The following is a 14742-nucleotide window of genomic DNA, read 5'->3' as shown; positions in this document are numbered from 1 at the left end:
CCAACATTTGCTTTCTTGAATCATTCCATAAACCAAATGTAATAAACTGGTGTGATAATTACTTATCATTCTTCATTTAAACATCAGAGAGCGTAATCACCATGCCTCAGGGTGGAGAGGTGAGATTAAAGGACTGTGATTAAATGTATTGCTTCAGATTGATGAATGTCTCTCTGCTGAACGATATGAGAAACTCCTATTCACACCGATTCACTAATTACTAATAACCAGTAACAAGGGTTTATTTGTGTGACATACAAAACATATAGACAATTGGCAAGTTATTAGACCTGGTCTGGAATACAGTCAAAAATGCACTGAGGAAAACCTGCACAGTAAAATGTCCCTTAGATTAAAACCTTCGAGAAACCTTACCAAAATAGACAGTACTGAGTAACTTCATGATAGCAGCATTGTCAGGGATGTTTTCGCCAAAACATTTCCAAATGCTCTTCCAACCAATTGAGACATGAAAATAGAGCTCTTTCACCATGCACACCAGTGGTGGGTCTGGCGTCAGAGGACAATTATGCAGAAAATAACCTAATACCTACTGTAACAAATGGTGGTGGATGTTATGGGGCTATTTTGATTCTAATTGTGCTGGATTCCTTGTTAAGGTCAACAGGATCATGAGCTTTACCCAGTACCAGGACATTTTATCAAAAAACCTGGTTGCCTTTGCCAGGAGGCTAAAATTTGGCATCAAGTGAATCTTCCAGCAAGACAATAACCCCAAGCCCCCATCAAAATCCTCAAATAAATGGTTAATTGACCACAAAATCAACATTTTGCAATGTCTCAATCTGGTTTTTAAATTGAAGAGGGAAGTCCACAAGTACAGACAAATTATTTCAAGGATCTGGAAATATTATTTATGAAGGAATGGTCTAATATCTCTCCAAATGTCTTCTCCAATCTCATAAAATGTTTTAGAAAAAAAGGCTCAGTGCCGTTTTCCTCGCAGGGTGAGGTATTGAACGGTATTAGGGGTGCCAATAATGTTGACCCCTATCTTTGAGATATTTAAGAAATTAATTGTTTATCAAAAGCTCTCAATTTTTTTCTCTCAATTGTATTAGTATTAAACTATGTTTTCCCATTATTGTGATCATATAATATACACTAAGTGTACATTAGGAAGATCTTCCTAATACTGAGTCCCCCTTTTGTCCTCACAACAGCCTCAATTTGTCTTGGCATGGACTCTAAAAAGGTGTCGAATGCATTCCACAGGGATGCTGGCCCAAAGGCATCTACAGTTTGTAATTTCAACTTGGAAATCTCAGACTTGATTTTCCCTAGTGAAAAATGTATAAACCCTTAGAAAATATGTCCATTAATAATAATTCACATAACGATTCACATTTCCTTTAACTGCAGGATTATTTTCCTACTGTAGGAAACTGGCTCAAATGAAGATCCTATATCTGTAAATCCAATTAACAGTACTGTGGTATGTAAGGCCCAAGGTACATCTCTTAACTTAAATTGAGAAAAACTAAGGGATTGGTTAAGCGATGGCTAAATTAATGAGAAATCAGATTTCACTTGTCCATTTAAATCCACTCAACAAGGGCCTATCAACTTGAAGCTTTTGGGGGTCATCAAATACATTACCATTATGAACCATGTTAGGTTTGGCATTGATATCTTTAAAAAAGGAAACTATTAACCATAACTTTTTTTACAATGTAAAGTTAATACTTAAAATAATCATACAAACTCTTCTTCTCAAGGACTGAAAGTCAGATTCACTCCAAATTTGGTATTTGCACTCATCACAATAGTCCCTATAGAGTTTGAGAAAATAACATTGATGCATACAAAGATGGCCACCTGTAGATGTATATTAGCAAATACAGTAGTCCCGAGTGACGCAGTGGTCTAAGGCACTGCATCTCGGTGCAAGAGGTGTCACTACAGTCCTTGGTTTGAATCCAGGCTGTATCACATCTGGCTGTGATTGGGAGTATAAAAACATCTAAGCGATTAGTCAAAAGATGGCTGAATTGACAAATCATAAATAACAATTTACGTGTCCATTTTAACCATTGGTCAGCTCACAACACTTAAAATTCAAGCAGAGATCTATTGCTCAGATACAAAAAAAAACTTGATTTAAAAAAACATAAGCCTATGCAACATTAACCAATTAAAAACAGTTCTGGAGTAAATGAGGTTTGTTCAGTAGGCTATAGGCCCAAGACAAATAGCCAACCAATCAGCCTGTTACCAACACTTAGTAAACTTCCTAAAAAAATTGTGCTTGATCAGATACAATGCCATTTCACAGTAAACAGACTTCCAGCACGCTTATAGGGAAGGGCACTCAACAAGCACAACACAAATGACTGATGATTGGCTGAGAGATTGATGATAAAATGATTGTGGGGGCTGTCTTGTTGGACTTCAGTGCAGCTTTTGACATTATCGGTCATAGTCGGCTGCTGGAAAAACGTATGTGTTATGGCTTTACACCTCCTGTCTAACAGATCACAGAGGGTGTTCTTTAATGGAAGCCTCTCAAACATAATCCGGGTATAATCAGGAATTTTCCAGGGTAGCTGTTTAGGCCCCTTGCTTTTTTCAATTTTTATTAACGACATGCCACTGACTAAGTAAAGCCCGAGTGTCTATGTATGCGGATGACTCAACACTATACACGTCAGCTACTTAATAAAGAGTTGCAGTTAGTTTCAGAGTGGGTGGCAAGGAATAAATTAGCCCTAAATATTTCTAAAACTAAAAGCATTGTATTTGGGACAAAACATTCACTAAACTCTAAACCTCAACTAAATCTTGTAATAAATGGAGTGGATATTGAGCAAGTTGAGGTGACTAAACTGCTTGGAGTAACCCTAGATTGTAAACTGTAATTTTCAAAAATGTTGATACAATAGTATCTAAGATGGAGAGGTCGTCCTACAGGCCCTAGTTTTGTCGCATCTTGACTACTGTTCAGTCGTGTGGTCAGGTGCCACAAGGAATGACTTAGGAAAATTGCAATTGGTTCAGAACAGGGCAGCACGGCTGGATGTACACAGAGAGCTAATATTAATGTCAATCTCTCCTGGCTCTCAAAGTGGAGGAGAGATTGACTTCATCACTACTTGTATTTATAAGAGGTATTGATTGACATGTTGAATGCACCGAGATGTCTGTCTAAACTACTGGCACACACCTCGTACACCCATGCATACCCCACAAAAAATGCAACAAGAGGTCTCTTCACAGTCCCCAAGTCCACCAGAACAGACTATGGGAGGCACACAGTAATACATAGAGCCATGACTACATGGAACTATATTCCACATCAAGTAATTGATGCAAGTAGTACAATTTAGATTTAATAAAACAGATAAAAACATCTTATGGAACAGCGGGGACTGTGAAGCAACACAAACATAGGCACACACACACACACACACACACACACACACACACACACACACACACACACACACACACACACACACACACACACACACACACACACACACACACACACACACACACACACACACACACACACACACACACACACACACACACACACACACACACACACACACACACACACACACACACACACACACACACACACACACACACACACACACACACTATACACATCTATTTAGTACTGTAGATATGTGGTAGTGGTGGATTAGGGGCCTGAGTTCACAGTGTGTTGTGAATTCTGTGAATGTATTGTAATGTTTTAAAATTGTATAAGCTGCCTTAATTTTTCTGGACACCAGGAAGAGTAGTTGGTGCCTTGGCAGCAGCTAATGGGGATCTGTAATAAAATACAAATACAAGCTTTTCCCAACATCCGGTCCTTGAACATCCATAATAAATACAAATACAATATATTGGCTATGCTTGATTTGCCCTGCCAAAGTTGTTCTTCTCAGACCATTTCAAAATTATATTTAAAAAAATGTAGGTATATGATCACACTGGTAATAGATAATTTGTTGTATTTCTTGTGAGGCACAGCTGAGTGAGCATAATAATGAGTATTTTTTCTGGACTTATGGCCTGCATCTGATGGTCAGTCTGAGGGGAGGTAGCAGCGGTGAGGCTGCCTTTCACCCGACTCACCGTCCCTCCCCTCTCCTTGCCATCTCTGAGAAAAGGGGACCGACCGTCTTCCAACTGATGGCAAAACTCAAGTCGCACTGCATTAATTCTCATGCACCAATTCATGTTACTCCTATGACCAGAGAAAGTGAAATATTTGTTGATATTAAAAAAGACAAGTTGCTAATAATAACAGCGCAAGCTTATCGAAATACTTTGCTATAGCCATTCGTTGCAACTGCAGTAGGGACAATATACTAATAAAAGTGTTAAACAAAGTGTTGACAGTACTGAATAACAACGCAATCGTTGGGTTTTTCACAGAAATGTTTGGTGATCAACAAGGAATGCCTTGAAGATCGACCAGTCGATCACGATTGACCGGTTGGTGACCACTGAATTAAACCAATTTAAATACAATCCACAGTTGCCTACCAACTTGAAACGTGTCATCACTATCATGTCCCTAACATGAACCTCACTGAACTTAAAACTATGAAAAAACAGGGAAACTTTTAACTCATTATTTGCATATGTAACGCTAATGCACAAAACCATCTAATCCTCATGAACCATCCATACGATTCACTCAAGATTTGAATGGTTTTGAGTAGTTTATGCATTCAAATTTGGCCGTAATGTACCTATAAATGCACATTAGCACTAGCGAATATGAAGCGAATTAGCGAATATAAAGTTACTGCAACCTTAGATGGCTGCACCAGACTAGTTGTTGGCAGTATAGATGTCATTGGCACCATAGGCTACCAGAGCAATGACTAAATTGTAATTACTTCGCCAATATGGCCTATTTATTGACTTACCTCCTTACTTCATTTGCACACACTGTATACAGATTTTTCTATTGTGTTTTTGACTGTACGTTTGTTTATCCCATGTGTAACTCTGTTTTTTTTTTTGTCGCACTGCTTTGCTTTATCTTGGCCAGGTCACAGTTGTAAATGAGAACTTGTTCTCGACTGACCTAAATAAAGGTGAAATAAAAATAAAAAATAAAATAAATTGATCAAGTGGACTTTGTCTCATCCAAATTAATGTTACATTTAAATTATGCATACAATCAATGTGAAACATTGTGAAAGTAACGCTGAAAATATTAACAAACCATTAGTCGAATTGACCCCAGAATGGGTATATAAACTCAACAATTAAGTAATGACTTTAACAATGACATCTTCACTTGCGTCATCCTTGTAGTATTGAGAGGTCAACATGGTAATGCTTCCACTGATGGCACGGATAGGAAGAGTTCCTACATGATAGAGTGCTTGCTTTGTTATCCGACTGTCCTTTCTGTCATCCTTTATTTGTTGCCTGCAGCTATATGCTGTTCTTATTTTCCTATGATAAGACGTCAACATTTGGCACTTAACACCTCTTCATTGTTTTGTTCATTAGTTGCTTCCCTGTAATTTAGAGGATTTGAGAAGATACTTAGGCACAACTTCAAGTGCTAAGGCAAGATTTGACTGTGGTTGAATTGCAATGATCTACTATTATTTATGTAGTGGTACTCCAAGTTAAACTGAATATAAAACATTTGAATACCTGAATTAACACATTCGATTAGTGTTGCTTCTTGTATGCATTTGTGAAGGGAACTAGTAGTAGGAATCCAGTGTACTGTGTACGCTTCAAAATAAAATATTGACAAATGCATCATTCTGGTCGCATAGGGCGACCTCCAAAAGCACATGACTACTTATCCTCCATGTGACCCATATCCTTTGTTCGCTTTCGACAGGACATTCCAGGACTTGTCCAAACAGATGGACCTAGCCTACGGAACAGTGAGAGACTCAGCCGTGTATGAGTACTTCAGAGCCAAAGGCACCAACGCTCTGGAGCAAGACAGCACCTTCTCTGAGCTCTGGAGAACCATCAACAAGAATAACGGACACGAACACTCAGTCTCCAGCCCATCTGAAGGCATCAGCAAGGTGAGCTCAGGGACAGCAGGGTCTAAACTAATTGATTTCAGAAAACTGTAGCCACTTAGGAAAGTTTTTCTAAATGAGTGAGATTAAATGAGGATGTTTAATTCTGAATCAATACAGCTATACAAGGTAAAGTACCTTTCAGCACACACACAAAAACAGATCTATGCTGGGCATACTATGAGGTCCGTAGAGAGACAATTACTTGGCTCTACTCATAAGGAGGTGTGGGAGTAAATGGAATTGTTAATCTATTATTGAATAGTGTATTTTTTTTTTTTTTTCTGATTAGAAGTTAATGGTTACGCTGAAGTGAATATCTCACAGCCTAAGACACACGCACAACAGCCTGAGAAATGTTCCAGTAATTAAACAAATTAGTTATAACAGAGTCTAGTCACACACACTTGTCATTGACTCTCAGGAATCTTTGAACCTCTAATTGCAATTAGTTGAGGCAATATCTGTAGTGTTCTGCAGATACTTGGTGTAATGGTAAATTGCTTTGTGTTTCTGTACTTAAAATTAAAGCATTTTGGATGAACAACAATCTTAGTTACAATGTATTCAGAAAGTGTTCATCCCCTTTGACTTATTCAACAAGTTGTGTTACAGCCTGAAATCAAAATGGAATCAATATACTTTCTCAGCCATCTACAAAAAAATAATCCATAATTAAAAATGTTAAAACATGTTTTTAGAAATGTTTCCACATTTATTGAACATGGAGTACAGAAATATGAGTATTCACACCCCTGAGTCAATACAATTGAAGTCGGAAGTTTACATACACTTAGATTGGGGTCATTAAAACTTCAACCACTCCACAAATTTCTTGTCATCAAATTATAGTTTTGGCCAGTCAGTTAGGACATCTACTTTGTTCATGACACAAGTAATTCTTCCAACAATTGTTTACAGACAGATTATTTTACTGTATCACAATTCCAGTGGGTCAGAAGTTTATACACTAAGTTGACTGTGCCTTTAAACAGCTTGGAAAATTCCAGAAAATTATGTCATGGCTTTAGAAGCTTCTGATAGGAAAACTGACATAATTTGAGTCAATTGTAGGTGTAGTTGTGGAGATATTTTAAGGCCTACCTTCAAACTCAGTGTCTCTTTGTTTGACAACATGGGAAAATCTAAAGACATCAGAAAAAATTGTAGACTTCCACAAGTCTGGTTCATCCTTGGGAGCAATTTCCAAATGCCTGAAGGTACCACTTTCATCTGTACAAACAATAGTACGCAAGTATAAACACCATGGGACCACACAGCCATCATACCGCTCAGGAAGGAGACACATCCTGTATTTTGGTGTGAAAAGTGCAAATCAATCCCAGATCAACAGCAAAGGACCTTGTGAAGATGCTGGAGGAAACAGGTACAAAAGTATATATATCCACAGTAAAACGAGACCGCTCAGCAAGGAAGAAGCCACTGCTCCAAAACCGACATAAAAAAGCAAGACTACGGTTTGCAACTTCACATGGGGACAAAGATCGTACTTTTTGTAAAAATGTCCTCTGGTCGGTTGAAACAAAAATAGAACTGTTTGGCCATAATGACCATTGTTATGTTTGGAGGAAAAGGGGGAGGCTTGCAAGCCGAAGAACACCATCCCAACCGTGAAGCACGGGGTTGGCAGCATCATGTTTTGGGGGTGCTTTGCTGCAGGTGTGGCTGGTGCACTTCACAAAATAGATGGCATCATGAGGTAGGAAAATTATGTGGATATATTGAAGCAACATCTCAAGACATCCGTCAGGATGTCAATGCTTTGTCGCAAATGGGTCACCCAAATGGACAATGACCCCAAGCATACTTCCAAAGTTGTGGCAAAAAAGCTTCAGGACAACAAAGTCATGGTATCGGAGTGGCCATCACAAAGCCCCGACCTCAATCCTACAGAACATTTGTGGGCAAAACTGAAAAAGCGTGTGAGAAAGGAGGCCTACAAACCTGACTCAGTTACACCAGCTCTGTCAGGAGGAATGGGACAAAATTCACCCAACTTATTTTGGGAAGCTTGTGGAAAACTACCCAAAACGATTGACCCATGTTAAACAATTTAAAGGCAATGCTACCAAATACTAATTGAGTTTATGTAAACTTCTGACCCACTGGGAATGTGATGAAAGAAATACAAGCTGAAAAATGTTTTCTCTACTATTATTCTGACATTTCACATTCTTAAAATAAAAGTGGTGATCCTAACTGACCTAAGATGGGTAATTTTTACTAGGATTGAATGTCAGGAATTGTCAAACTGAGTTTGAATGTATTTGGCTAAGGTGTATGTAAACTTCCAACTTCAACTGTACATGTTAGAATCTCCTTTGGCAGCAATTACAGCTGTCTTTCTGGGTAAGTATCTAAGAGCTTTGCACACCTGAATTGTACAATATTTGCTAATTCCCCTTTTTTAAATGCTACATCATTGCTAGACAGCTATTTTCAAGTTGATTTAAGGCAAAACTGTAACTTGGCCAATCAGGCACATTATATGTAGTCTTGGTAAGCGACTTTAGTGTACATTTGGCCTTGTGCTTTAGGTTATTGTAATGCTGAAAAGTTATTTTCTCTCAGTGTCTGTCCGAAAGCAGACTCAAACAGATTTTCCTCTAGAATTTTGGCTGTGTTTTGCTCTATTACGTTTCTTTTTATCCAAAAAAACTCCCTAGTCCTGGTCAATGACAAGCATACCTATATCATGATGCAGCCATCACCATGCCTGAAATTATGAAGTGGGACAAAAAGGTCATTTCTTTGCCATATTTTTTCATTTTTACTTTAGTTCCTTATTGCGAACAGGATGTATGTCTTGGAATATGTTTTATTCTCTACAAGCTACTTTTCACTCTGTTATTTAGGTTAGTATTGTGGAGTAACTACAATGTTGTTGACCCAACCTCCGTTTTCGCCTACCACAGCTATTAAACTCTCTCTTTTAATGCCACCATTGGCCTCATGGTCAAATCCCTTAGCGGTTTCCTTCTTCTCCGGAAACTGAATTAGGAAGGAGGCCTGTATCTTTGTAGTGACTGGGCGTATTGATACACCATCCAAAGTGTAATTAATAACTTCATCATGCTCACAGGGATATTCAATGTCTGCTTTTTAAAACATTTACCCATCAAAATAACATAAGGTAGATCAAAAGAAATAAGAACAAGAAAAATTAGGCATACTAAATACAGGGTCAGTCAGTTCCAGTACCATATTTACAATGTGCAGGGATACTGAAGTGATAGAGGTAGATATGTGACCCTGCTCAGATAATCCCTACCATCGTGTCGCTGAGTTATCATAGTGTTGCTGTAAATGTACATTGTCCCGGGGGTGTTTGCGGTCATAGAGTAAGTAACCTAATTTATGTCCCTGTATCTCCCCTAAATGCCTCTGTCAATCCTACAGCTGTTGTCAGCAGTAATCAGCCTATGAACCTGAGTTATACTGTTAGCACTGAGAGGGTTTGCTCAAGTAGAATATTCCACTGCGCAGTTCACCCTGTGGTAAAACATAACTATCGCTGTCATGTCTACCTCTAAGTAAAGCAATAATATCCCACATTAATATATCTAGCCTACTAAACTAGGTTCATGAAATCAATAACTTGCTACTAACAGATAACATTCATATACTGACTACCGAAAATAACTTCTGGACATCAGGAATGCGATTACTCATCACGTAATGGAAGAATCCTTTTTTTTCCCCTTTACCAAGTCAGACGAGCCTGACGGGAATGATATACTGCTCTCCCGAGAACAGACCCAGATCCCTGTGAAGGCGAAGAAAAATGGGCCAAAGAGCGGGCTGCTTTCCGAGAATTCGTAGGCGATTGAAAAAAAAACCCCACTTCCTTCCATTCTGCTGGCAAACGTGTAATCTTTGGAAAATAAAATTGATGACCTACGCTGAAGATTGAACTACCAATGGGACATTCAAAACTGTAATATCTCATGCTTCATGGAGTTGTGGCTGAATGACAACACTATCAACATACATCTGGCTGGTTACACACTGTACCGGCAGGATAGAACAGCGGCATCTGGTAAGACAAGGGGCAGCGGATTATGTATTTTTGTAAATAACACCTGGTGCACGATATTTAAGGAAGTCTCAAGCTAATGCTTGCCTGAGGTAGTGTGGTTCTGAATTTTTGCCACCACAGACTGAGGCTTGCACGAACACTGCATTGAATGAGCTGTGTTCCGCCATAACCAAACAAGAAAGCGCTCACCCAGAGGCGGCGATCCTCGTAGCTTAATGCCCAACGTGAATGATATACTGTTCTCCCAGGAACAGAACCAGAACCCCGTGATTTGCGTGAAGGCGGAAAAAAAGGGGCCAAAGCTGTAGAACCTGACGATTTGAGGGCCCATGCCATACCTTTTCAACATCCTGAGTGGGAAGAGAAGCTGTCTTACCTTCTTCACGGCTGTGCATGTGTGTGGACCATGTTAAGTCTTTAGTAATTTGGACATCGAGGAACTTGAAGCTCTTGACCCACTCCATGTATGGGGTACAGAGATGAAATAGTCATTCAAAAATCCTGTTAAACACTTGAATACAGAGTGTGACTTGTTAAGCACATTTTTACCCTTGGACTTATTTAGGCTTGCCATAACAAAGGGGTTGAATACTTATTGAGTCAAAACATTTCAGCTTTTAATTTAATGAATTTGTGAACTTTTCTTTGACATTATTTAATAGTGTGTGATGGCCAGTGACACAATCTCAATTTACAACATTTTAAATTCAGGCTGTAACACAACAAAACATTGAACAAGTCAGGGGGTGTGAATACTTTAAGGCACTGTATACATTCAAAAACTGTAACCATTGTTGATATGTTTTGACAAAAGGAGAGTAAACCAAAGGTTTCAGAGAGATTTGAGCTGAGATAATGTTCAGTGTGAATGCTAATTGAGAATATTCACAGTAGTACATAGGTGCACTCACACGCAGACATAGTAACCTGAGCTATTTTCCAGTTATTAAACCGGATACTTAGTGAAGGGGGTAATTGCTTAGTGAGTTTGTACTTAAAATAAAATCATGTTGGATGAACAGTAATGTTAGTTAAACTAAAAAAAAGAGTAAAGTCGTAAAACCAAAAGTATGATAGTGATTTGAACTGAGATACTGTTCGAATGGTAAATGACAAGAAAATTATTATTTTCTGACTTTATGAAGTTTAGTTTGGGAGTTTTCGTTCAAGACCTTGTGTAAATAAATTGTGTTTACAGACAGGCTGTGAAGGGTTTTATTTGTGAAATAATGACCTTGGAATACCTGGGACTCTTGGGAAAATGCCAGGATAAACAGAGAAATATATATTCACTCCGAAAGGATTTTAGAGGTTCTGTTACTGTTCATTAGTCATGGTCAAGCGATCAACTGCTTTATACCCTGAGAAAACAGATGTGCCATGTTCACTCTTACTGAAAACTACCTAGTTCATTTTAACTAACGCCACAGTGAACAGCAATGACTGAGTGTCATGGACTTGAAAATAGACTCTGGTTAAGTTTGTGATAAAGGCTGGTGACCATTGGACACGTGTGTACAGTTGAAGTCGGAAGTTTACATACACTTAGGTTGGAGTCATTAAAAACTTGTTTTTCAACCACTCCACAAATTTCTTGTTTACAAACTATAGTTTTGGCAAGTTGGTTTGGGCATCTACTTTGTGCATGACACAAATCATTTTTCCAACAATTGTTTACAGACAGATTATTTTACTGTATCACAATTCACTGTATCACAATTCCGGTGGGTCAGAAAATGACTGTGCCTTTAAACAGCTTGGAAAATTCCCAGAAATGAGGTAATGGCTTTCGAAGCTTCTGATAGGCTAATTGACATAATTTGAGTCAATTGGAGGTGTACCTGTGGATGTATTTCAAGCCCTACCTTCAAACTCAGTGCCTCTTTGCTTGACAATATGTCAAAATCTAAATAAATCAGCCAAGACCTCAGAAAGAATTGTAGACCTCCACAAGTCTGGTTCATCCGTGGGAGCAAATACCAAACGCTTGAACTTTTATCTGTACAAACAATAGTATGCAAGTGTAAACACCATGGGACCACGCAGCCGTCATACCGCTCAGGAAGGAGACGTGTTCTGTCTCCTAGAGGTTAACGTACTTTGGTGCGAAATGTGCAAATCAATCCCAGAACAACAGCAAAAGACCTTGTGAAGATGCTAGAGGAAACGGGTACAAAAGTATCTATATCAACAGTAAAACGAGTCCGATATTGACATAACCAGAAAAACACTCAGCAAGGAAGAAGCCACTGCTCCAAAACTGCCATAAAAAAAACAGACTACGGTTTGCAACTGCACATGGGGACAAAGATCATACTTTGTGGAGAAATTACCTTTGTTCTGATGAAACAAAAATATAACTCATGGCTGTGATGACCAAAGTTGTGGAAAAATGGCTTTAGGACTACAAAGTCAAGGTATTGGAGTGGTCATCACAAAGCCCTGACCTCAATCGTATAGAATATTTGTGGGTCGAACTGAAAAAGTGTGTGTGAGCAAGGAGGCCTACAAACCTGACTCGGTTACACCAGCTCTGTCAGGAGGAATGGGCCAAAATTCACCCAACCTTTTGTAGGAAGCTTGTGGAAGGCTACCCAAAACATTTGACACAAGTTAAACAATTTAAAGGCAATGCTACCAAATTCTAATTGTGTATGTAAACTTCTAACCCACTGGGAATGTGATGGAAGAAATGAAATATGAAATAAATCACTCTACAATTATTCTAACATTTCGCATTCTTAAAACAAAGTGGTGATCCTATCTGACCTAAAACAGGGAACTTTTACTAGGATTAAATGTCAGGAATTGTGAAAAACTGGGTAAAAAAGGTGTATGTAAACTTCCGACTTCAACTGTATGTCTGTTTTGCCTATTCGTTCCACTATCCCCTCAATGTAACCCCTTTGTATATTCTTCCCCAGGCCAAGAGAGATTCCTTTGCCTTCCTGTGGGACATGGCTGTGGTGGAGTATGCTGCTCTGACAGATGATGACTGCACCCTGACAGTGACAGGCAACAGTATGAGTAGTAAGGGCTATGGCCTGGCCCTGCAACATGGCAGCCCCTACAGAGACCTCTTCTCCCAGAAGTAAGTTCCCCCTTCCAGCCAACTTGTCCCAACGGCCACCTACTGTATTTATGCTTCTGTACTGTAGATGGGTGGTTCCACGAATAGTGCCTTTTTAGTCTTCGATAAAACACAATGTTAGTTGGATTCCATACATCTCAGCTGTAACAAACAAATTCCAAGTCTGTTTTTGTAACTTTGTGGATTTAACATATAAATAGCTATTGCTTTAGCCGTACTATGCCACCTTGTTTTATCTTTGGGTCCTTGAGACTAGAGGTCTTCACAGATCCACCTGTACCCGAATATCCAAGACCTGATCCGTAATTCTAAATAATGTCACAGGTCTGGTATGTGTCATTTTAACTGACATGTCCGGAAGGCCCCGTACAGATCCGAACACGACTGCTGCAGTAGAGAGAGACATTTTATAATTTATGCTGCTGCTGTTACTTTTCCCGAGAGTGGAGCGTGGTGCGTGTAGCTCGTTGTTGTTATTGTTGGCGGCCAATCATAAGTCATCACAGCGGTGATAGGCTACAGTCATAGAGCCTCCATGTTTGGCAAAAATTAGGATATCTGATCAACGGAATTTAAAAGATAAAAGGAGGATAGGCTACAACAACCAAGAGCCAACAGGTAGGCAGCTACTTAATTTTCTGAATGGAGTTATTTGTAACTGTATGATGAAAGCGCATGCACTGCAGCCTCAATTAGCCTAGTTAGCTAATGTTAACTAGCATATCTAGCTTCTCCTGGTTTGATGCAGTCAAGACCGGTACTACATGATCATATTTGATGATGAATAACCTAGCTATGGCAGCTATTAGTCTAACATAACGCGAGTCGGTTTGGTTGGTTGCGTCTCTCGTCTCTCCCTCACCTCGTCACTCCCTCCTCCACCTGTTAGAGAAGCACCTCCCTCTCCCTCTCACACTGTATCAAAGGTAACCACCCGTTACGTTCCTCCCTGTCCCATCCCCCTGGAACCCTCTTCCCCAGTGCAAAAAATATTCTGCACATATGCTTCTTTTATCTCTGCTTTACGCCAAGGCCGGATTACTGAACGGGCACACAGGGAACCCAAATAAAAAAAACCTGGGGGCTTCCCAGATTTGAACACGTCATAAATAATGGAAAGATGTGTAGAATAGCAGGAAGTTGGCTTCAAAACTGCAAACTTCTCTCATCCTTGTGATAAAAATGTGAAGAATAGCATGATATGTGCTACAAAACAGTACATTTTCTCTCAGCCTCATGACAAAATGTGTAGAATTGCATTATAAAACTGCACATATTTCTTCCTACCCCATGTCAAAATGTGTTGAAATTCCCTGGAGGTTGGTGCCCCGGGGCCCGAAATGCGCTAATCTGGCCCTGCTTTAGGCACAACTTTGAGGTCACCCTGCCCCCTTCTCAGTCAAATGTGAATGAGAATTCTTCAAGTTTTTCCAGTGAAACATTCATGCAGCATCTACATGCCAACCATTTGCTCTCAATCAGTTTCATGGGAATATGCATTTAGATCTTGAGTTATTATGTAATCCTCTTACAAAGAACAGTGT

General features: G+C 39.3%; 1 protein-coding gene across 2 annotated transcripts in view; it reads left to right on the top strand.

Moving 5' to 3' along the window:
• Positions 1 to 14742, top strand: part of LOC118399926 (glutamate receptor ionotropic, delta-1-like) — a 464169-nt gene that overhangs the window by 427587 nt on the left and 21840 nt on the right. For both annotated transcript variants that reach the window (XM_035796154.2, XM_052476005.1), the window contains exons 13-14: positions 5855 to 6050; positions 13032 to 13198. In XM_035796154.2, coding sequence (XP_035652047.1) covers positions 5855 to 6050; positions 13032 to 13198 — 363 coding nt within the window. The remainder of the gene's footprint in view (positions 1 to 5854; positions 6051 to 13031; positions 13199 to 14742) is intronic.

This window comes from Oncorhynchus keta, chromosome 2 (assembly GCF_023373465.1).
Source record: "Oncorhynchus keta strain PuntledgeMale-10-30-2019 chromosome 2, Oket_V2, whole genome shotgun sequence".
Taxonomy (NCBI): Eukaryota; Metazoa; Chordata; class Actinopteri; order Salmoniformes; family Salmonidae; genus Oncorhynchus; species Oncorhynchus keta.
Note: the sequence above shows the minus strand (reverse complement) of the source record. Positions and strands in the feature narration are given on the sequence as shown.